The following is a 24,746-nucleotide window of genomic DNA, read 5'->3' as shown; positions in this document are numbered from 1 at the left end:
GGATCCCTCGGAATACGGTAAAACTTCAAGTCTCTCCTTCCATCTTCTCTGTTAGTGCAACCAACAGCCACTCACGCCTTCACCATTTTGATTATTAATGTTAAGGAGCAGAAAAACACGCCGTAAATAGGAGAAATGTACGTAGCCGTAACAGGTTAACACTATGTTTTGACGGACAAGTGGGCGGAACCATACAGCGAGCACGTGGTACGTGGGTAGGCTCTATAGCTGTCCTAAGCAGCCTGATTTAGAATTCCCCTCAAGAATGATGGGAAACAAAAAAACACTCATTTTCAACGTATTATAAATATTCTTGTAAGTTAATTTTATTGCTGACAATGTGTTTTTGGGGTCATCAACATGTTGTGCCCCCCCCCCCCCCCACACACACACACACACACCAAAAATCAAACTCCGCCTATGATAGAAAAGTCTAGATAGACCATGATATAATAAAGTATGGCTTGAGAGTTTTATACACTCACAACAGCTATTGTAGCTTATTTTGTATTTTATTTATTCCACCAATGAAAATTAGAATTCAGCTATGATTAGTCAAGGCCTCGAAGACAGCTAAAACTCACTGCAAACTGTGCAAAACTGGGCCCGCCACATTATTTTGTGTGACCTGCGGGAAAAAAAAGTATGTCTATCAACTTCATGCTGGTGGCTAAAATGCAGTTTTTGTCATCCTCAATAAAAGATTGAGGACTACAGAAATAACAGACTGTAGTTTTTCCCCTTCATTTTAAAAAGCTCTAAATATGTTAAAGGGAACCTCCGACTTCAAGAGTTGTAGGCTCTAATAAGCCACAATTGTTGTCTTTTACCTAAATATGTTATTAGAAACACATAAAATAATGCCATTGATTTCAAAATCTATTATATTTACTACATGTTTTGACCTAATGAGGGCACCATGTTTTAAGCGTGCAATGGATGCTCAGGGTGATGACGTAGATTGTCACTGTCACTTGACAAATACTACACTGCACTTACTTACTGCAATTCCTTCTACACGGCGAGACGTCCAACACATGCGCTCATCAGTTAAATGCAGCGAGTACTTACTATTTGTGTTTTTTTGTGTGCCTTTTTGCATGTGTTTCCCTCTCATACTTTTAAGCATTGTGTTTTCTTGTTGTAGCTTTAAAGCAGATTGTTGATCTGTTGACCACATTCGTCACGTAGCAAATTTAAACCACCCTTATTTGATATTACTATGTTGAAGTATTTTCTTCAGTCATCTTTAGTATGTTCTGCCTGTATGCATTTAAATAAAACAAACTGAAAGCGCACAGTAGTACTTTGGGTGTCAAATTCACCACATTTTGGCAGAACACCGTTATTTTTTTTCTTTCGTCTTGTCTCATCCCATCTTTCCTGTTCATTTAGCTTTTGCTGCTCATTTTGTGAAATATCGACAGTGCTGTCATGCTCATTAATGTTTCGGGTTCAAATTGAAAGGGTTGAACAGATGACATGTTTATGTCACTAGTCATACTCTGGAAGCACAGCAGCGTGACCATGTGACGTCAACGCAGTGCTATGTCAACAAAAATGGCGACCTACTAGTTAAACTAAATTGTATAAAAACGAAAACAAGAGGGGTTTCAATATCAAATTATTTCAACTTATAATAACGTTTATCTTTTAAGAACTACAAGTCTTTCTATTGGTGGATCCCTTCAATAAATGTTTTTTTAATGTAAAAAAAAAAAGAGAATATTTACGAAAATATCATATTTGTACATATATAATAAAAAATAAGTGAAAAAAAAATATTTTTTACTGTTTTCCTGCATTCGTTTAAAACTGTAAATAATTGTATATATATATATATATATATATATATATATATATATATATATATATATATATATATATATATATATATATATATATATATATATATGAATGAAAAATTAAATAAGATTGTTTGCAAATGGACTAAAAAAAGAGGGCTTTTGAATTTTTAGCTCACAAAGTCTCTAAATAATTTAGTGACTATGAAAATAAATAGGCTTGGCACCCCTGGGCACCGTCAATGGCACTGAAACATGTAGGTCCACAGCCAGTCCTCCCAGTCTATCATTTTCAATGGCAGGCAAAGAGTTAATGGTAAAAACTCTCTTAGTATTATTTTTTTTTCAAACTAAACTTAGTTTTCATTATTATTATTGTTATTATTATTACTGTATTATTATATTATTTATTTTATTTAAGAAAGGGCATTAAGAGGAAAATTACCTTATTTATTTTATTTATTTATTTATTTTTTAAATAGCTTAATTAACAAAATTCAATGTACAAATATTCTATTCATTATTTACATTTTTTTTTTATTTAAAAACACAAAATGAATTATTCGTATTTCTTTATTTATTTAATTTGTTATTTTATTTGTTATTTATCAACTTTAGTGTTATTAGGGACCATAACCATAGTTTATTTCTGTTTCTCATTGACATTATATTATTTTTTAAATTTTTATTTATTCACATTGAGACCCAGCAATCACATATATAACATCACATTTTGAATCATGTTGGGCCCCGCTTGTACCATATTAAATGTTGTGGGCCATATACATGACCATACATATATTAAATTTCCATGGCCCATAATGTAAATTTTAAAAATGTGACTCATATTTTCAAAAAAGTTTAGAACAAATCATTCAATCAATTCTAATTTTGAAGTGTTCCCTATTTTAAGTTGCTTATCTTTGGCGTGACTGCTTTAGGTGTTTTGTGTATGCGGTCATCTGGTTGTGTGCAGCCTCCATTAGCCACGCCGGTGCACAGGAGGTGACCCAGAAGAAGTCCACGTACGCATGTTGGACCATGCTGGCTGCCGAGCACTGCTGCTGCACAGCATACCTTCAACACTCTGACTGCAGCTGCTCTTGTCCTGTCTCCTGTGTGCACGTATATAGATATACATGCGTGTCTGTGTGTGCCCCCCTCTACCTCACGCGCGGGGGTCCGTCTGACCGCAGCTGTCCTTACCTCTTTGGGCGTCTCCTGGGCCGAGCTGACCCCTCTGTCTCTTCAAAGCCACCCTGGATGACGGACTGAGGGGGCAGCTTCTGCTTCCTTGAGCGTTGGGAGCTGGGGCTGGAGTTAAGGTAGCCTTGTGTTTGGGGGAATTGAGGCACAAATATGTCATGCATGCGGATGTGTGTGTCTGTGCGGCAGGGGGGAAAGACAGGAGGTTTGGGAATGAAGACTAACAACCCCCTAAATTATTATAGACAAGAAGGAGAAGTTTAGTTGTAGTGTTTGGCCTGAACTCACCTTCTGTGCTACAGTCTAGTGTCAGGTGTGTGGTGGGGTGTGGGTGTGCAGGTGTGCGTGTGTGTGTGGGCACCTCTGAAAAATAAAGACAGTTTCATATTATTTTATGCATAATCCAAGTGAACTGCTATTATTTATTTATTTCATTTGTATTTTTTTGACAGACTCAACTGATGTGCCGAGATGCTGCGTATAGATTTATCTGGAAAACTCCAGTCACGCTACAAATCAGAGATGTCAAACTCAAATTCACTATATAAGTAAAAATTATAAACTTTCAAATGATATTCCAGTTATTTTTTTATTTTTTATATTAACATACTTTTGAGTCTTGCGGCGCTTCAGTGTCCACCTGAAGTGGACCCGTTCTTGGATAGCTCCCCGTTTTTTATTTATTTTTAATTTTTTTATAGAATTTGTTGAATAAAGGGACTTTCACTCTGAAGCCACCGCTTGCATTAACGTAATTCACATAATTCAAACAATAATCATCATAATGAGGGGAGGGTAACTTGACTTCTTTTTCCAACCGGAGGCTGACCCAGGGGCGCTGGAAGTCACTCACAGCAGGGGGTGCTGAGGATCGAATTTTGTTTTTTCCCATCTAAAAACAGCCGTTTCAGTCCAAATGTGTCATGCTTGCACCTTTTACAAGGCGTGCACAATGGCAGTACACACACTTGCTGGATAGTTTACGTACTACTACTGGGCTACGACAAAGATAGCGTTCTATTTCACCTAAAGTGTGTGTTGGAGTTTTTGTATCGGAAATAAAGTGTATTATTCCGGATTGGCCTGAATATAAGACGGCCCTTATTATAAGACGACCCCCTCTTTTCAAGACTCAAGTTTGAAAAAATACTTTTTTAACACCAAATTATTTTTTATAAAGAAAATAATTACAGTACATCTGAAATAAATGATTATAACAATATATTTGAGAGAAAAAGCATGTTATTTTGCCTCGTTCAAATCTTAATATCGGAACATTTAAATATGTAAAATAAAGTGCAAGCACATTAAAAAATGAATGGCTTCTGGTTTTTGAAATGTAAATAAACCAATCTATTGTCATAAAACAACAAAATTGCAATAACTGCATTAACCATCAAAGTGAAGTCTAACTGTAACTGTAGTCTTGAAACAAATCTGAATAAGGAAAAACATTGCAACAAAATGACGCAAACTGGTTACATTTGAGAGTAGCTGAGATTTGTCATGACAGAAACTCGCTTCAATGATATCTGGCGCCATCTAGTGTCGTGAATGGGTATAACGTCTAGACCGCGAATATAAGACGACCCCCTCTTTTTCAGTCTAATTTCAATGCAAAAAACACCGTCTTATATTCGGGCCAATACGGTAATACAAATCCCCGCAGCAAGACAGCGCAATGACACACGAACACATTAAAAAACTAAAAGATTGAATAAGCCTCAGTTTAACACCCACTTTTTACAACACAAATTGCACACGAATATCCAACATCGCTCTGCACAGCGGCAGCTCAATAGCAACAGCAAAAATAACATGGCTACAATGCAAGCCATTTGAAGTTCTCCACGGTCTAAATCTGCCAGAGGTGGGTAGTGTAGCCAAAGATTTTATTTAAGTAAGAGTAGCGTTACTTCAAAATAATATTCGTCAAGTAAAAGTAGTCATCCAAAAAATGTACTCAAGTATCCAGTGAAATGAGTACTCAAGTAATGGGTAACATTGTGAGTAACTGCTTATTTTTGCTCGATTTTTTTTTTTTAAACAGTGGTATTTTTTTTCTCTCAGCACAAACTTATCTATATGAACTGTTGTTGTAATGGTTCTGTATAATAACCCATTACATAATCACATTAAGCCAAATAAATACAAAAAACAAAAAAAAATCATTGAATTCTGGCAAGAGAGAAAAATAAAGACAGAAATGAAGCATTATTCATCCAAAGAGCATGAGTGCTCTCTAGTGGACGAAATAGTTCCTACTTTGAATAGTGAAAGGTTCCTTCATAGTAACTATTAGGAAATTAAAATGATCATATCTCTGTTTTTCCGTGCTCAATCGGTGCCAAATAAAAACTGTGAGAGACCTTTAAATCCGTGCTTTCGAGTCATGTTGAGGGCGGCACTCTATGTCAAATACTTCATTTTTTACGGTGCTTTAAAGACGCCACTTGATTGAAAAGGCGGGCGTGACCATACAATGGCAAGCTTGCATCTGACTGGTGTAATGGAGTATTGTAATTATTGTTGCGACGCCTCATTAGTGAAATTAGTAGCGCTACTCTTGGCATCGCTGGCAAAATAAAAATCTAATATGTAGAATAAAGAGGAAAAATGAAACGACTCTTGTGTAGCCCAAAGTAGCGGAGTTAGAATAGTGTTTTTTCCTCACAAATCTACTAAAGTAAAAGTTAAATAGGATGGCTTAGTAAAACTACTCTTTAAGTACATTTTTCTCAAAAAGTTACTGAAGTAAATGTAACAGAGTACATGTAACGCATTACTACCCACTTCCAAAATCTGCAGCTAACTTTTCCTCAGTGGGCTCTATTATAAACGATCATAATCATCTTCATTTTTGACCTCAAAATCGAATTGAATTTTACAAAATTTCTTTGTTTTTGTTAAAAAAAAAAAAATCGCTTATTCGTTTTTGCGCCATGTTAATGCCTTCTCTGTCAACAGTTAACTTTTCCGTTCCAATAACGACTTGTTCATCGTGACCTGGTAGCAAACAAGGTGTCAAACAAAGACATAACTTTTTCAACACATATTTTTAATCCCCAAAGATAAATGTGCTATTGTTTCAATATGTTTTATTTGAAGGGGAGTAGGTTTGCATAGGGACAGTAAGGACATAACACTAGCAACTTTTCAGGATGCTCAAATTGTCCCCACCAACTTTTAAGCAACCTTATTTGCATTATAAAATGACTTTGGTTATACAGGTAATTCAGATTGTCTTCCCATGTGTTGTAAGGATAGAATTGACACGACCATTTTAAAGTAATTACAGGTTTCATTATGTTAAGACTTACATTGACCCCTTTTCACTTGCTGAATGTGCCAGTCCATTAATTTCCCTCAAACACACGTTTGATTGGCTGATCACTTAACCCCACCACCCCATACACACACACGCATTCACGGCCCAACAGAAATACAACATGCCGCCTCCTCTGCCCCCTTTGAAGACAAGGGATATTAGAAGCCTTTTTTTCCGCCAGCAGCAGCAGCCACTGTAAGTCATGTAAAAAGACGTCAATATTGTGGAGGTGGGGAACACACCACTAGTTTTGCTACTAAAAGTCCAACCTTTATCAGAGTTAGCATAACATTGATTTGTGTGAATTTCTCAAACTCGAGGAGGAAACTGCTTTGAGAGAAATATCCTCTTGTATGTTTTCTACTGTTAATGTTAATTAAACTGCAAGAAATGTAGTGAACTAAGGATCATCCCCTTGTAGATATTTAATTGATGATTAACAAGTTTGTATTTCTTGTGTATGTTAATATAATCTGTGTTCAAATATTGCAATTTAAATTTGCGACATATTCTGGAAGTTTTCAAAATGTTTCTTTTGTAGTGTATCACCTCAACCAATACACATGAAGTTAGTGTAAGTCTATAAAGATTTATTTTACATTGCATCGTCCCTACCAATGTTGAGACCAAACCTACGCCCTTGTTTTATTTATTGATTTATTTTTAACAACAAAAATAAGATTCTCCCAAAGCATTTTTTCTCCCCAACACCAGGGGGTGCTGCAGCAACCTTAGGACCCCCACTTCCCGCGCCATTGGGCTGGCCTGACCTCAGTAAAAAAAAAAAAAAAATCTGGAGGCGCCACAGAACATGCATCGAAATATCATTTAGTTTAGTATCGAGAGGAGTGAGAGCCAGTTTTCGAGCTGGGGAACTTCATGAAAACGCATTTATCAAGGTTTCCTTGGCCGTGAGTCGTATGTATCCATCCGCCGTAACAACACGATATCAATACGCCAGTAAGACCCTACCCACGTGACGTCACAACTCCTTCCTCCTGACTGGTGCCGCCCAATTGTCCGTCAACACATCATGTTTCCCTGTTACGGCTACGTACATTCCTTCTATTTACGACGTGTTTTTCTGCTCATAAACATTAATAATCAAAATGGTGAAGGCGTGTGTGGCGGTCGGTTGCAATAACAGAGAAGATAGACGGAGAGACTTGAAGTTCTACCGGATTCCGAGAGACCCGGAGAGAAGAGAGCGAGATGGGCTGCTGCGATTCGACGAGAAAACTGGGCTCCAAACGATTACCCCAGATTATGTAGTAGTCATTTTATATCTGGTAAGATGCATTTAATATATATTTAGAGGGTTTTGGGCTGACAAGCACAATTAAGATCATTGCTAGGCTAATCGCCGACAACATACACGTATGTATGTAGTGAGAGTGCTATCGCTAAACCATATAAACATTAAAAGCCCTAACTCCATTGACAAACGACATGAAATACATTAGACTTGACAGTGGATGTTAGCAATAACAAAAGATTTTGAATTGAAAATTTCGTAACTCACCTTTCCAAGCACAAGATAGATTCCTGCCGAATTTTCGTTGACGAGGACCTGTTTCACCCAACCAGCAACGAAGTATTTATAAGCCTCCAAGCTCTTAAAGTTTTTCAAACTTTTGTGAGAATAGGCTGATTTTGTGTGGACAAGATAGTTAGTACATATCAGGGTAGCTAGCAGATGTCAGGCAAATACGGCGGAGACAGCGGGTCGAAAAACATCAATTTAGGCATCAAATATGGATCTGGCGAATGGATAAACTGAAGCTTTTCCACATAACGCCTTTTATGCAACGCATCAAGTGAGTTTACGGCATCCGAAAGCACCGGGTCTTCCATGAAATGCATTATAAATTGCTCGATCAATTGAGACCATTGATAATACAGACACAAAATGACGGACAAGTGGGCGGAACCATACAGCGAGCACGTGATTTTGTGACGTCGGTGGGTAGGGTCTATTGGACGGGCGCAGTTTGCCGCTCTGAAATAGAACGCAACATTCGACGTGCGAATGCGACACATGCCAGTATGCGATTTCTCAAACTTTTTGATCCCAGGCCAGCCATTAATGGACAATTCAAAGAAAAGAGTTTGAAGAAAGCAAGAGGTGTCATGGTATGTGGGAAGATTCCTTTGCTTTCACTGCTGACGAGATCGGTTCACCAGTGTGCTTGATATGTAACAAAAACATGAAAAACGTGAAAAAGTACGCTTCTATCAATCTTTCAAGCCACATATGCACGTGAGCAGGTTTTCTTCAAAATGAACTTTTATTCAAACCAAGCATCTCAGCTGATAGCATACAATCCTGTTTGAAGATGTCGGTGACGTCATAAAGCGCCGACGTCCAGGCCAGTGGCTGGTGCGCTCAGGTTCAGGAGCAGAAATCACACATTGACCAAGTACGGTAAATAATTTAATTAGCTCTTTATTTTGCATATATTCCTATATTTCCTCGTTCAGCGAAATAGACATTTTATTTGCCCTCCTGATTTTTTTTTTTAAACAACGTTTTACACCGTCTTTTTTCGGATTCAAAGATATATTGATGAATGCAAAAATATTTCATTTTCTCGTCGTTCGTTATTTTTTTTTCATAAATGTAACACATTATTGTTTGTTTTTATACAAAGCACAACGGCAAATAACAGTTATTTCATTATTTTTTGTTTAGTCATGTGCTGAGCAGCTTCCCTGCCGAGCTTTCAAAATCACAAACCACTGGTCGGGTTATGAAATCACAACTTGTTGTATCATCAGTAGTTCCATAACTTCATGCGTCACGAATCGCTGTCATGTTATCTAAGATTGGAATTAAAAAGTACACTTTGTCCACTTTTCCACCATCGACGTCGCGGCTATTCATACTTGCACATTGACGATTATTCACAGAAAATTAAGATGGCCATTGAGCGGCCATGTGACAAACTACTTAGTAAGTCTTGTTCCCAAAAGAGATGCAAAGTGCCTTTTGTTTTTACATTTTTGGGAGTCGAGGAGATAAACAACCATCATTCAGTAATCAAAAGTGCTTAAGGTCCACATGCGAGCTCAACAGCCAAAGTTAAGTTGCGGTCAATATAAATACATCTAATTTTTTTTTAGCAACATTTGTTAATCCATCGCCGATAATGGTATCCAATAAATGAATTGGACCTATAGTATTCGAGACCTAAGTGACACCAACAGATCTCGCGAGATCTGGCTTGCAGTCCCAACGAGGTCGCGCGGGATGTTGGAATGAGATGACGATGATTCGCTTGAGTGGTCAGTGGTGAGCGACCAGCCCATCTCGGACGCCGTATACATCAAAGGTAGGACGCAGGACTCCTTTTTGATGCTATTTGTGAGCGTGAGAGGGCGAGAAGGAGCGAGCCAGGGGGAGGGGATGGCGGGGGTCTCCGCGTGACGTCAGGAGCTTCCCCCGAAAGTCAAAACAAGATGTTGATGCGGTAAAACCGTGAGGATTCCGCGAGGACAAACGAACATCGCCTCATTTTGGAATCGGGACGGCGAATAAGTGGAACATTACACGTAGAGGAGTTAATCAGGGCGCGTAAGGGAAAAAAAAAATAAAAGCTGGGGTACAAGGACCGCACCTGCTCAATCAGGTATACCCAACCGGCAATGTCGTCATAAAGTCGTAAGCATAACAACATGGCTAGTTGATACGTTACGGTCCAGATAATGTAGTGGCACGCTAATATCAGAGGCATGACATAGATACACTGTTTATTATGGTGACAATAGAACGGGGGCATCGTGCGTCAGCTTGGTAGCCAGTGACGTAAATGATGATAAGTTGCTCATCAACATGGTTCCCATGCAGGAAGCCTTCTAAGATGGAGCTGGAACTGAGTTTAACTCATTTGCTGCCATTTATAGCAATAGACATCAAATAAGTCTGAAATGGGAGCCCTGGCAATCAGTGATCCTGTTTTAGTGCCATTTATGGCGATGGACGTCGAATCTAAGCCGGCAGCTATCAATTATTTTAGTAGTCCATTCATCGATGAACTAGTTAGTTCGAATAATCGCGTAATCGGATACTTCAAACGAAAAAAATGAGGATCTAAGTACAACGAAAGAACAATTGGCCAATTTCATTCATTCATTCATTTATTTTCCATGGCGCTTTTCCTCACAAGGGTCGCGCAGGTGCTTGAGCCTATCCATTTACATAGCAAAAGTCCGCTAGCTTAAATGTCATAGAATGCTAAGGTTTTTTTTAATTAATTTTTTTTTATTTTTACAATGCACTAAACCAGGGTTCACTAAATCCGGACCTCGGTGCCAATTTTCCCGTCGTGTTTTGCACGTCTCTCTCCCCTACCACACCTGAATCAAATGATTATGTCATCAGCAACCTCTCCAGAAGCCTGATAATGATCCTGATTATTTTGATTCAGGTGTGTTGGAGGAGGGAGACATGGAAAACACGACAGGAAAAGTGGCACCGAGGTCCAGATTTAGTGAACCGTGCACGAAACAAATGGTTCAAAACACATATTCCAACAAAAATGGCTAAATTATGAATGCATTAAAAAAAAACATAGCTCAAAACAAAAGTTTATGTTGGTCTTGACAGGGAGCAGCTGGATTCTAGCCTGGAACTCCAGACTCACCGTTGTTCCAGCTATAGAGTCTGGGACCCAGCTCCTTATTGGCCTCTTAAGCCCGAACAAAGTCGTCCGTGCAATCAGATTCGTTTATTTGCGTGACATGTTCTTAACGAGCAACGTCACTCTTGCGCGTCGGAAGTCGTCTCCACAACAACACAGATGGCGAACGGGAGAGCTGAGAATATGTTCCTATCTGCGGTAAATTCAGTTTTAAATGACCAAAAAACACATTGAGTCGCTAAAACCAAGTCTGTCTCACACTAGCCATGTTGAATTAACTTCAACCTTCTCCGCTCTCCTCGCATGTTTACGTCCTCACGCTAGTTTCTTGTCGCTTTACCAATGTCACATCCGCCTGTCGCTAATTGGTCTACTCCGCTGTCTGTTTGGCTTGCTCCGCCCTGGGAATTTGATCCGCTGAACGGTTGCCAGACTCGATAGCCAGCAGTGAGTCTGGAGTTCCAGGCTAGCTGGATTCAGCCATGTGAAAGGAGTTGTGTCATATTCACTGTTGCCACTAGAGGGCAGTGTATCCACCCAAATCAATAAAACTGAATGCAAACATTTTAAAAACAAAGCATTACAATGCCACTTTAATTAAACAAATAATCGAATAGGAGTAGGAACCTCTTGGTACCTCACGATACGATACGATTTGCGATACAAAGCTCACGATAACGATAATCTGACGATATAGCGATACAACGATTTTCGATACATTGGTCAGGAAATCATTCTAGGATATTCTACAAACAACTAATAAACAGAAAAAGAAGCTTCTGCTGTGAAATGGAATGAGTTTGTCACTAGTAGACGTCCAATCCGTTTGAAGTGGGAGGGATGGCAGCGAATGAACATTCGTTCATTCGCTGCCATCCCTCCCACTTCAAACGGATTGAACGTCTATGGCCGTCAGTGGCAGCCAATGCCAGGCAATGAGGTAATTTTGGGCCATTTAAAGTCATTTACCTGTTGATTTGGGGGTATTTTATGGGTCACTTTCTGTTATTTTGAGTTACAGAACAGGAAGTGACCTGGGAATCACCCAAATGAATAGGCAGTGACTCAAACTCAACAGGAAATGACTTGCAATTGCCCTAAAATGAACAGCAAGTGACCCAAAAATGCCCTGAAAATCGGACTGAATGCCTCTGAATGCTCTGGTTTTGAATGAACGAACGTTCCCAGTCTAAATGGATTGGGCGTCGAGCACCGTCAATGGCAGCCTTTTTTTTTTTTTTGACACCTTTTTAAAACGATATCTCGATTCTTGACAGGAGCATATCGATAACCTTTTGGGATACAAAGTATCACGATATATCACCGTTTCGATATTTTGTCACACGCCTATTTACAGGTGCCCTAAAAATGGTTAATTTTCACCAGTCAGACTGGGTACGTGTGGCAGATACTTGTAATTTAATTTTGCCTTGTTAAACAGAACATTTCCGATACATTGTTCCTATCCACAATTAGTCTTTTAGATACAATTTCATTTTGCCTTGGTTAAACAATGTGACTTTTCAAATGTGAGCCATTACAGATAGCTACAACTCATTTGCAGATTACCTACAGCTTGATTTAGGGATGTGACAAATTTGTATTTTATTAACTAAATTTGCCGATTGTTAATTTTTCTTCATAGAAAATTCCCAAACAAATTGATTACAATTCTGATTGGTGTCTGGTTTGGTAGGTAACATGTCAAAAAATAGACAAAAATCATTTTTTCACATGTCAATTACTTTAATTTTCAGTCAGTACTCATTGAGGACTACAGAAATTGACTTCCTCCTTATCTCCAAAATATGCACGTTAGATTAATACACCACAACCTTTTTCTGTTTATTATTTTTTGTAAGGTTTGTCCCTTCAGTCTCATCTTTGGCAGGTAAAAAGCACGCAATGCCATGTTGAGGACTGGAATTGGATTTAAGCCAGTAATCAAGTAAAGGGTGTGGTTGATACTTTAATATTTTACGCTACAACTATTAAAGAGAAAAGATTTTTTTTTTCTCAATGGAAAAATAATTTCTTTATTTTCCATACACAGTGTGAGAATATATGATCGTAACATTTCTGTTAACAAATACAGCGTCTTATTAACAGCAGTACTATAAAATTGCAGCGTTCTTCTAAACAAATGAGTATCTAACCAGACTTTTTCAGTAGAGAATTTCAGCAGTATTTTGATATATTACCATTTCAAGATATTGTCACACCCCTAATTCTGAGTACAGGTCTCCATTATAGGGCTGTACAGAAAATGCAAATTGCAAATTGGCGGGATTTGTAATTCAAGCAATTCTTCAGTACATTTTCGATATCTTGTACCTTCAAGGTGACTGACTGTTTATTTCTATTGTAAATGTCGCCTGGCATGTACTTTCCCTGGCATGGCTGGTGCATGCCGGCAGTGGATATCACCATAGCAACCGCCGGCCTAGTGACGGGGGGGTCTCCTCGCTCTTCATCTCAGTCATCGTCACTTGTTTTAGCCTCTCTCTAAAGCAGAGTTTGGACTCAGTGCCCTTCTTCTTTCTAGCCCAGCAAATGAAAGGAGACATTTTTATTACGTCTAGTTTATTAGCCTGTTACCCACTAAGCTGTGTGTGTATGTGTGTGTGTGCGTGAGTCTGCATGTGTGTGTGTGTGCTAGGGTGTGTTCCTGGCTTAAACCATGACGCCGCAGTCCCTCCCCGTGTCTTCGGCGGCGGCGGCGCAGATGCGAGCTGATCCGAATACTGATTCTCGGTGCCTGCCGCTAGGTAGCCCAAAGTGATAGCTCAGCCACCGTAGCGCTAATCCCCAATTGAAGCGGCAGCGTGGTGCTGTTGTTGTGTAATACAGTGTAGTGTAGCAGGGTGCATTTGAGGTGAGCACGCCAGCAATGCGGGGGAGAGCCGGTGCAGAGATTTTGGGCAGTGAGAGAGTGTGTAACTTTTTTTTTTTATTTTTATTTTTTTTTATTTGAGTACTATTTATAGCCCATAGCATGCTCTACTCCACAGTCCTGAGATGCTCTCCTACCTCCCACACGTGCAGACACATCAGCCTACACGCATCATTCGACATGCGGGAATAATGCAGCACGCTAGATAAAGATGAATGAACAAAGCAGACGTTTGTCTGGTGAGAAAGGTCATGTTCTGGTTTACGTACGAGTGGCCTAAATTAAGAGATATTGTAGTTTTTTTTGGCTTTGTGTCATCCAAATTTTATTCAAGCAATCATTCACTTTTATTGTCTTATTTTCAGTTCTTCAGGTATATACAAAGTAAGGGTGTGACAAAATATCGAAATGGTGGTACATCATGATACTTTGTATCCCAAAAGGTTATCAATATGCCTGCCAAGAATCGAGATATCGTTTTAAAAAGGTGTCAATGTCTAAAAAAAATAAATAAAAAGCAACCAACAAATTGCTACCAAAATCTTCCACCATAGTAGTTGCCTGGCACGGCCAGACTGTTCTCCCTCTATTTTTCAAACACTGAGAGAAAAGTCTGGGAACCAGCCCATTAACGGCCTCTCGAGCAGGTACAAAATCAATCGACAAATCAGATTCGTTTATTTGCGTGACGTGTTTTTAACGAGCAACGTCACTCTTGCGTGTCGGAAGTCGTCTCCACAACAACACAGATGGTGAACAGGAGAGCCGAGATTCTGTTCCAATCCACGGTAAAATCAGTTTTAAATGACCAAAAACACATCGACACGAGTCATTGACAACAGTTTCTCTCGCGCTAGCCATGTTGAATAAACTCCGCGTATGTTTACTTCCGCGCGCAAGTCCCTCATCCTGCCCTCGTCGTTTTACTAATGTCACGTCTGCCCGTCGCTGATTGGTCCACGCAGCTGTCTGTTTGCTGTGGCTTGCTCCGCCTTGGAAATTGTAACCGCTGAATGGTGGCCAGACTCAATAGCTGGAACAGCGGTGAGTCTGGTGTACCAGGCAACCATAATAGTGTCTCAGTTAACTCTAAGGCTGCATTGACGGTGCACGATGCTCAATCCTTTTAGACTGGGAGGGCATTTACAGGTTACTTGCGGTTAATTTTAGGGCATTTATAGGTCATTTCCTGTTGAGTTTTAACCCCTGCCTATTCATTTGGGTGATTCCCAGGTCACTTCCTGTTTTGTTACTCAAAATCAACAGGGAATGACCCATAAAATACCCCAAAATCAACAGGAAGTAACTAAATATCAACAGGTAAATGACCTTAAATGGTTCAAAATTACTTCATTGCCTGGCATTGGCTGCCACTGACGGCCATAGACGTTCAATCCGTTTGAAGTGGGAGGGATGGCAGAATGTTCATTCGCTGCCACCCTCCCATTTCAAATGGATTGGACGTCTACTAGTGATAAACTCATTCCAATTCACAACAGAAGTCTTTTTATTAGTTGCTGGTCAGATAATCATTCTAGGATATTCTAGCAATGTATCGATAATCGTTGTATCACCATATCGTCTAATCATCATTATCGTGAGCTTTGTATCACAAATTGTATCGTATCGTGAGGTACCAAGAGGTTCCCACTAGAGCTGTCACGACTAGTCGACATAGTCGACGTCATCGATGACGTAAATCCGTCGACGAGCACAACATCCCGTCGACGGCTAATGAAGGGTTAAAAAAATATATGCGTGGAAAGTTCAGAATGTCGGACGCTTGGTATGCAAGCGGGGAAAGCGGCACAAAGCCAAAAAAAGCGCACCAGAGTCCAAAACATTGACTTATTTTTAAAGAAACAAAGGAAGGTACACTGTTGTGTCCTGTCTCTTCAGTGCCAAGCTTGGCTGCACATCGGCCGTGAATGATAATGACAGGAGATTGTAAGTCCGTCTAACTAACTAATGACATGTTTTATTGAAGTTGCTAAGCCTGTCGCGCTATGCAATGAGTCCATTTTATCGCATGGTAAGTAAAAATGAGGGCGGTCATTTTCATGGCTGTGTTTTATTGCTGTGTGCGTACATTTGTGCGTGCGTGCTGATGGCATATGAGACTCCAGTTCTTTTCTCTCATCAACACGCTGTAGAATTAAAGTTCAGACATACAAAATAAGAAAACACATCTATATTAAACACTATATACGTTAGCATTGGTACATTGAGGTGAATGGGGAAAAAAGACGACCTACTTTAGCCGGCTTTAAAACAGGCAGCCTTCTCCAAAACTTGCAGTTAAAAGGTGACACTTCAAACATGAAAAATCGCTGGTTAATAGCATTTGCAAAAGGAAAAAAAATCTATTATTGACAACACATGCAATGACAAAATGTGTTTTTTTTTTGTTTTGTTTTTTTGCGGAGTGTAAAGCTTAAATTAGCGGTTTAGCGAACGTACTTCCGGTGAACATTTCAAAATAAAAGCATGTAATGTTCGTCATATATATATATATATATAACGATTTCTGGAGTTAATCCCACATACTTCAGATTCTACACTAAGAATACCTTTAAAATGACACCCTTTATGAAAATTCTGATTGGCAATGAATAATCATTATAATACTATTATATATAGTACTACAGTATACTATAATATTAATACTAGGTATTTTTTTTAAGAATTGTTTTGAATCATTTGGAAAGGTGACGTCAGTGTTCTGAATCTGTTTACATTCCATTCTTTTGCACAAGTTAAATCTATCAGCATTTGAAGTCATTGTTTATTTGTGATTTATTATTGTTATTTATGTTTATTTGTACTTTAATCAAGAATTTAAGTGTTTCAAAATGTTTTTGTGAAGTGACAAGCGTAAAAAAAAATGTCATTGCTAAATTAGTAAAAAATAAAAATGATAAGATTAGTCGACTAATCGTAAAAATAGTTGGCTTACTAATCGGGAGAAAATTAGTCGTTTGGGACAGCCCTAGTTCCCACTCCTAATACTAAGTAAGTTGAGTGTACAGTTTTGGTCACAGAAGGAATTAAACTTGCCATTTATCAACTGCATAGATCACATTTCAGTTTTTCTATGCCAATGAGTAATCAAGGTAGAAAATTTGGGAGTGGTATTGTTGCCAATCTCACATTGGGACTTTGCAGAGTTGGCCTTCAGTTACTCTTTGGGCTAATTTAATGTTGATTTCTCGATGCTTTAGTAATTTTGTACTGGGCGACAGTATTAGGTAACTTTCTTTGAGGAAGCATCACAAACACATGTAGCATCTTCATAATTGAAACAGTGAGACACCTTGAATCAGACCATCCACTGCTTTAATTATCTTATATCTTTATCGTGCTGCCAAAAAATAGACACAAAGTTTTACCGTCACCTATCTGTGCCATTAGCTCATTGGCTGCCAATTACGGTGGTACAAAAACGACAATTCCCCTAAAAATCATTTGTCTACAGAGAAACTTAAAGTGATCCTCTAACTTGAATACATGTAGGCTCTAATAAGCCACAATTGTTCTCTTGTACTAAAATATGTTGTTAGAAACACATAAAATGTTAAATCAATGGCAACATTTTATAATATTTAGTCCATATTTTGACCGTTAGTTGGTGCCATGGTTTGCGGGCTTGCAGTGATGACGTCATTGGGATCTTTCCAAATGTGTAGCGTGTTCAACAATTGCTTATTGCTGCCTAAACTCGCGAAGTAAAATGCCACAATGTGCTGCTTTTGGATGCAATTTCCAGTCAAATGGAAACAAGGGGAGTGAAGTGAGTGGTCAAAGTGGAATTATTATTTTTAATGAATAAATGTGCATAAGTGGAAGCTTCTCCCCCTTTTTGGTCCCTGTATGCACGTATCCTACCCACCACGCGTTACAACTGGCGCCCGAACATTTATCCTGGATCCTCAGTCAAGTAAGGAATCCGTCAAATGATGCGCTGGGGCGCAGAGCGAAATGAAAATGTTAATTTTCATGTTTTACAAAAAAAAAAAAAACAAAAAAAAAAAAACAGGACGCTCGTTTGTTAAAATAAAAAAAAAAATAAAAAAAGAGAAAAAAGAAAAAAATCCATAGGTAAAATTGAAAGAAAGTGGCTCATTGTCAAAACATGAGGAGCTTCATTCATTTTTACTCCTCAGTGCATGGCCCATCTCGCACCTGGTTTACAGTGCAGCCACTTGTGTGTACTAAACGAATAAAATATGCTATCAAATAACTGCTTTAAAGTTGGTATTGACAATAGGTAGGTTGCGCAGTCCCTGTGCTGTGTAAAAAGTTATTTTATATGTATTACAAGCTACCGGTAGTTACTTTTTAAACAGAATGCTTGGAGCAACAACAGCTTTATTCTTTCTTTTTTCCCCACGGTGTGGAATCACCCCGCTGGCACGTATACAAACAACTCTGTTGCGCTGCTCCAAAGGTAGCCAGACCCAAAAATAAAATAAAATAAAATAAAAAAACATGTCTGAATGTGATCAGAGGGCCTCTGAGCACCCCTGATACGAAGAATTAGTGAGGGATCGGCCTGGCTCTTTGACCACTGACACTAGACGGTGATCACCCCTAACATGGCCCAAGCATTCCGTTACTCGTAATAGTCATTAAAAGTCCGAGTCTTGTTTAGTGTAAGGCGGAAACACGTCCACAACCATCTTACTGTTATTGGCTGCCATTGACAGCGATGGACATCTGCTCCATTTTTACTTGGAGTTGCTGGCATCATACGATTGCTGCAAGTTCCTCCCAGTCAAAATCGATAAGACGTCTTTCGCCGAAAATGGCACTAAAACCTGATCATTCAATGCCAGCTGTCCTAGTTAAAATGTATTTGTCATCTTAGTTACTGTTACCCTTTGCTAAGCCCAGCTATGATTTGCTGACAATGTGTGACTTTTGCGGCATATGAAGAGCAGATGACATGAAAAAAATAAATGGTTTTATTTAATTTCCCACCCTCTTTTCATTTCCTTCCAGGCTGAGTCACTACCGGTAAGGAGGAAGCGCTGGAGAGGGTACAGGAGAGGAAGCGGCGACAACCAAGGAAAAGAAGAAGAACCAGCAAAGGAGGGAGATAAGCCACAACAGGAAGCACCACGACACACACACATTGAGTATTTGGTGTGTCAAGGAGAGAGCGACTGCGTGAACGGCGAAGGAAGGAAGGGAGGGAGTGTGACGCGAGGCTGGGAGAGCCGCCCTCCTCCTCCTCCTCCTCTTCCTCCTCCTCCTGCCCGGCGCTCTCTGTGGAGCAGGCGTGTACGGCAACGCACTTGGCGTGAAGGAACCATGAGCGATGTCACCATCGTCAGAGAGGGATGGCTTCAGAAACGGGGTAAGTACATCCACCAGCATCCCTCCTTCTTTATCATCGTCCTTTTTCTTCCTCCTCCTTGGCCTCGTTGGTGCCGCCACATGTGCCGGTTTGTGATTGGAGCATGTGAGCACATGGATGTGGGGCTGCTTACAGTATAGTGTGTGTGCGTGTGTATTTTTCATGCGTCTCTTTATTACTATGGGCTTGGCTGGCAGTTTCTCTGCTGGTGTGTGTGGGAATGTGCAGTGTTAGCCTGCGGTCACACCGCTTGCTGCATCTGTCAGGGGCAGCCATCATATACAGACTGTGACATCAAGTTAGTTCTGGTGGGATTCATTGACATAGCTGGTCTGTAGCACAGAATTTCATAAAAGAGTCATATGACACAAGGTTGAGAGGGTTTAAGGGGGGTAGCGCGTGGTGTTGGTAGAAGGGGGGACACTGACAACACATCCTGTTTACGGCCTCACTGAATACAAACAGAGGGGAAATGAGTATAGTGGAGGGAGGGAGGGAGGCCATGTTGCAAAGATGCTACTTCTCCTTTCCGACAACCTCCGAAGTGGAACACAAGCAATGTTCATCGCCGCGTTCCGATCAGGTCTCCAGCCCTCTAGTGTGAAATACTGTATTTTTTCTCTGGGTACACTTCATCATTCCAAAAACATGCAAGATAGGTTCATCGTTTGGCATCTGCTGGCTGGCCAGATCTCGCGTCATAAACAAATATTCTTGTCCAATTTGAAATGTTGGTGATAAGGCATGATTTAACTGCAATGTTGCAGCATTGTCCAAAAGTATTCGACCACGTTGTTCGGTCCAAATTGTCTATAAGTGTGTAAATGGGATTGTCAGTGGTCGTCTGTGAACATGCATCCTGCAGTTGGTTGACTGTCTGGCCAGGGTGTACAATGACTGTCTCCCAAAAGTCAGCCGGGATAGGCTCCAACTCACTTGACAGCAACCTCAATGACGAGAAGCACTATGAGAAAGTTGCTAACATCCTCATTTCGGCATTGTAGATATGGTTGTTAGCTTGTCTGCCAGGAGATGTCATGCAATCTCAGCAAGCATGCAAGGAAGGTCCAACAGAAGACTAAATTGTTTAATAGTTGAATGTGAATGGTTCTATGGTTGACTGGTCGCTTGTCCAGGTTTTGCCTGTGTCTCATCCAAAATCAGCTGTGACAGGCTCCAGTTCACCGGCCACCCTAATAAGGCCAGGTCCGGTAAGAAAATGGTGTAAATCTATCACTGTAATGAGTCTGTATCTTTGTCAAACATTCCTAATTGTAAAGTCAGATATTTACTGAGCTAAAGTATTCCTTGGGCAAGTGAGTATTTTTGTTAATTTTAAAAAAACAAAACGTAACCTGACATTCACGTAATATGTAATGTAATGTACCCTGCATTTTGGCAGGGTAGGCCACACTATTAATATTTGCTATACAAGTGTGGCTGACATGACCTAAAATGAGGTGTCCAGATATGTGGATGCCAGGTTTCAATTATAATTATATTATTAATATTTTTATCAAGCATTATTGTATTTAAAAAAAAACAAAAAAAAAACTTATATTTTATCAATCAATATAATTATGAATTAATAAAATATTAATAAAAATAGAAAGACACTGTGGCTATGGCTTGATTTTGATTTCTTTAAAAACAGTTTCAACTCATTGCCTGCCATTATGAGTGCTAGACATCTATTTAAACTGCTGCTGATGTTTCTGTGCCATTGGTGATGCTAGACATTCAATCCATTTTGAGTGGGAGGGCTGACAGAGAATGATAGCTGCTAACTTCTCCCAGTCAAAATGTACTAGACTCCTCATTGGTAGCCAATGAGTTAAATGTGTGCACTATGAAAGGTTATGCATATTCTTCCAGAACTTGTTTTCAGGTGAAAACTTTTGTGGTATTTGATATTAAGTTCAATGAGTGGTCGCTTCAGTGGTTCTGATCCGGGGATTTCCATGAGCATCATCCTTCCAACTGTGTGACGGGAGCCCCTTGGAATGTGTTAGACAAACTGTTGCACGGGAAGTGACAGGATGCGAAACAAGACTTGTGGGTAATGTAGGCCAGCCCTGTTGCACAGCAGGGAAAGTTATCCAGCATCAAAGTGCTTTCTATCGTAGAAGGTGGATTCTCACATAAACACACATAGACAGGACGCCAAATGGGGTGCACAAGCTTGTGCCGCGTGTGCCAGCACGCCGCTGTGATCCTCAGACAGTCGTCTATGCATATTAAAAGGAACACATCGCCTCCAGTCACGACGCAGTGCTTGACTGAAAGAGAGAGAGAGAGGGGGATCCAGGTTGTGGGGCTGAGGGGGTGTTTCTCCGTGTGAGGAATATGAATGTTTGACTGCATCATATGCTAAATCCTCTGTGTGTGTGTATAGTACAGGGTCAGGGTGCTGACTCACTGTCCGGGTCGTGATACAGCAAAGACTGCAGTCTTAGTCATTAAATGATGTAGACTGAAAGCGGGAGTGACACCTACACTCTCACGACAAACCTTTTGTATCTTCAAAGATTACTTTTAGTAGCGTGTCCACAGTGCAGAAGGCTCTATTCTTTCTTCCTTTAAATAATGCTTATTGTTCGCTTTGATTGGTACAAGAATGAGAGGAGTTTTGAATCTGAATACAAAGAATTTAGGGCGAATCTGAAAGAATTATTGAGCAGTTCATCGTGTGCTATATGTAGCAATGTGTAATATCACATATTTTCCTACTGCTTTAGCTCTGGTTAGTGACTTGAATTCAGATTTGTGTTACGTCGCTGTCATAAAATGTCATTGTACTGTCGGTGTGTCAATCTAGAGCCAGCCTACCCATCACATGTAAAATTAAACCATCAAGTATCCATCCAACCGTCCATTAGCGCTCTGCTTATCTTCAGTGAGAGTCGCGGGGGTGATGTAGCCTATTCTACCTGTCAATAGGCAGGAGGCATGTTACACCATGAATTGGTTGCCAGCCAATCACAACCCAGTAAATCTTTCTTTGCCTGGTTCTGAGAATGTGCCAGTGAGTGAACTGTTCAGAATTCTGCTGGATTTGAACATAACAATGCAGCTAATTTACATAATACCAAGCCAAACCAAGTTTCCGCCCCATAACTTAGCAGTCCAGATGCTAAGGTTAAATTAATTACTCATGTCTTTGGCCTTAGAGGGATGAACTGCTCATGAGGGAGTCTCCAATAATACCACAAAAAGTGGAAAATTATCACTAGAGTGTTATATATTATAAAATATTGTTTTTTCACTTTGTACCCTGCGCCTTTAATAGCAAAAGTTTTGGGCTAACAAACTTCATTCTTACAAAGCAAACGCTTCCTTTTGTCCCATTTTGCCTTGCGGCCCGGAGCACCATGCTGACCTTAGGTGTGTTCAGAGTAGAGCAGGGCGGTAAACCAAAAATTTACCGTTACCAAAATTCTTCACGATGACCGACGTAATATTGACCATGTTGGTAAATTCGGTAATTTAATAAAACAAGAAAATAAAGTCTTTTCATCCCGCTTTGACTGTGTGTTGTTCGTCTATGTTCATTCCCCTTTAAGAAAGCCGCCGTCAGTGTGCTTACGTAGGGAGTCACGTGGTTATCAGGAAGCCAAACAAACAGAAGCCCGGTAGGCTAACGCTAGTGGCTAAGGCTAGCGGCTAACGCTACAGGCAAAACGTGATGGAGTGTGGCTTAAGGGAGGTTCGCCAAACTTTCCCCCGACATTTAGTAGACTCTTGGTGGCATCCAGACGGGCTTTCACCCGCTGTCCTCCCTTGTTCTCACGATTTCCGGAGATGGTGCTTTGGAAGTCAGTTTCAGTTTATTCGCACATCATCAAATACAGTACATAATCATACGCTAGCAGTTCACATGTTAAGATGGGCAAATAGGACACTCCAAAGAAGCTATTCAAAGCTTTCAGTGCTTTCTACTGGTAGCCAGGCCACAGGCTAACGCTAGCGGTTAACAAATGAACGCGGTGGAGTTGGATAGCGGCTCTAACCTTGTCGAAACGGCTGAACACAATAAGTTGTCTTTTTGAAGTGTACTGTTCAAGCTGCAAGTCATTTGTGTTACAATGACATGTTTGCACAGGCATATTGATTTTGACAATGTACATTGTTCAAGCCATACACGCTGTTATAAATGTTCATACTTGAATTCTTGTTGTTTACAATACATTTTATATACTTAATTTTTAGACTGCATGTACAATTGTTAAATATATCAAATTGAAAGCTGGTAAATAAATCAACGAGAAACTATTCATCTGTATTTCATGAATTGATTCAGATTTTCAAATTATATAACAGTCCGCTTGGGCTAATTTATCGTCATATATCGTTATCGAGGTAAATCTGCTCAATTTACCGTGCTACGTGTTTAAGGCCATATCGCCCGGCCCTAGTTCAGAGTGTGCTTTTATCCCTAAATATTTTGTGGTACTGAGCCGAGAAGCGCACATTCGTAGTACATTGTCAAACGCACCCTTAGCTTAATTTCCGAGTGATAGCATTCCTGAGGCACCGAGTGAGAAAAGTTGTTTTACTTACAGGTACATAATGGCTTGTTGTCAAGAGAACACACTTGGTGCTATTAGAAAAGAATCATATCATGATTGGTTGGACATATACTGTATTGGCCTGAATATAAGACGGCCCTGATTATAAGACGACACCCTCTTTTTCAAGACTCAAGTTTGAAAAAAGACTTTTTGAACACCAAATTACCGACATTTTTATACAAAAAATAATTACAGTACATCCGAAACAAATGATTATAACAGTATATTTGATAGAAAAAGCATGTTATTTTGCCTAATTCAAATCTTAATATCTGAAAATTTAAATATGTAAACTAAAGTGCAATCACATTCGTAAATGAATGGCTTCTGGTTTTTGAAATGCAAATAAACCAATCTATTGTGATAAAACGACAAAATTGCAATAACTGCATTAACCATCAAAGTGAAGTCTAACTGTAACAGTTGTCTTGAAACAAATTTGAAAAAGGAAAAACATTGCAATAAAATAATGCAAACTGGTTAAACTTGAGAGTAGCTGAGATCTCTCATGACAGAACATCACTTCAATGATATGTGGTGCCATCTAGCGTCGTGAATAGGGAGAGTAGCTGAGATCCGTCATGACAGAACATCTCTCCAATGATATCTGGCACCATCTAGCGTCGTGTATTGGCATAAATGTCTAGACCGCGAATATAAGATGACCCCCTCTTTTTCAGTGTTATTTCAATGCAAAAAACACAGTCTTATATTCGGGCCAATACGGTATTTTAAAAAATTAACATCCACATTTTGGTAAGACATGACTCTCGGTTACTAGTGCCAAATTAGCTACTTAGGAGAGGTGGATTTTTCGAGCACACGCTGTCCTGGAGGTGGGAGCAAAGAGTGCTAACAATGTGCCTGAGAGTGAGCGATGCTTCTCCTTGCATACGTACCAAGGAAGCCACTTTGACAATGAAGATTCACTTTATAGGCATAGA

The 24,746-nt window shown here is 39.7% G+C and overlaps 1 protein-coding gene across 3 annotated transcripts in view; it reads left to right on the top strand.

The window, feature by feature from the left end:
• The first annotated feature begins 8,320 nt into the window (after positions 1 to 8,320).
• Positions 8,321 to 24,746, top strand: part of LOC130923044 (RAC-gamma serine/threonine-protein kinase) — a 127,669-nt gene continuing 111,243 nt past the window's right edge. For all 3 annotated transcript variants that reach the window (XM_057848440.1, XM_057848441.1, XM_057848439.1), the window contains exons 1-2: positions 8,321 to 8,472; positions 18,874 to 19,231. In XM_057848440.1, coding sequence (XP_057704423.1) covers positions 8,386 to 8,472; positions 18,874 to 19,231 — 445 coding nt within the window. In that variant the 5' untranslated portion in view covers positions 8,321 to 8,385. The remainder of the gene's footprint in view (positions 8,473 to 18,873; positions 19,232 to 24,746) is intronic.

This window comes from Corythoichthys intestinalis, chromosome 10 (assembly GCF_030265065.1).
Source record: "Corythoichthys intestinalis isolate RoL2023-P3 chromosome 10, ASM3026506v1, whole genome shotgun sequence".
Lineage (NCBI taxonomy): Eukaryota > Metazoa > Chordata > Actinopteri > Syngnathiformes > Syngnathidae > Corythoichthys > Corythoichthys intestinalis.
The sequence above is the reverse complement of the archived record's forward strand: the minus strand, read 5'-3'. Positions and strand labels throughout refer to the sequence as shown.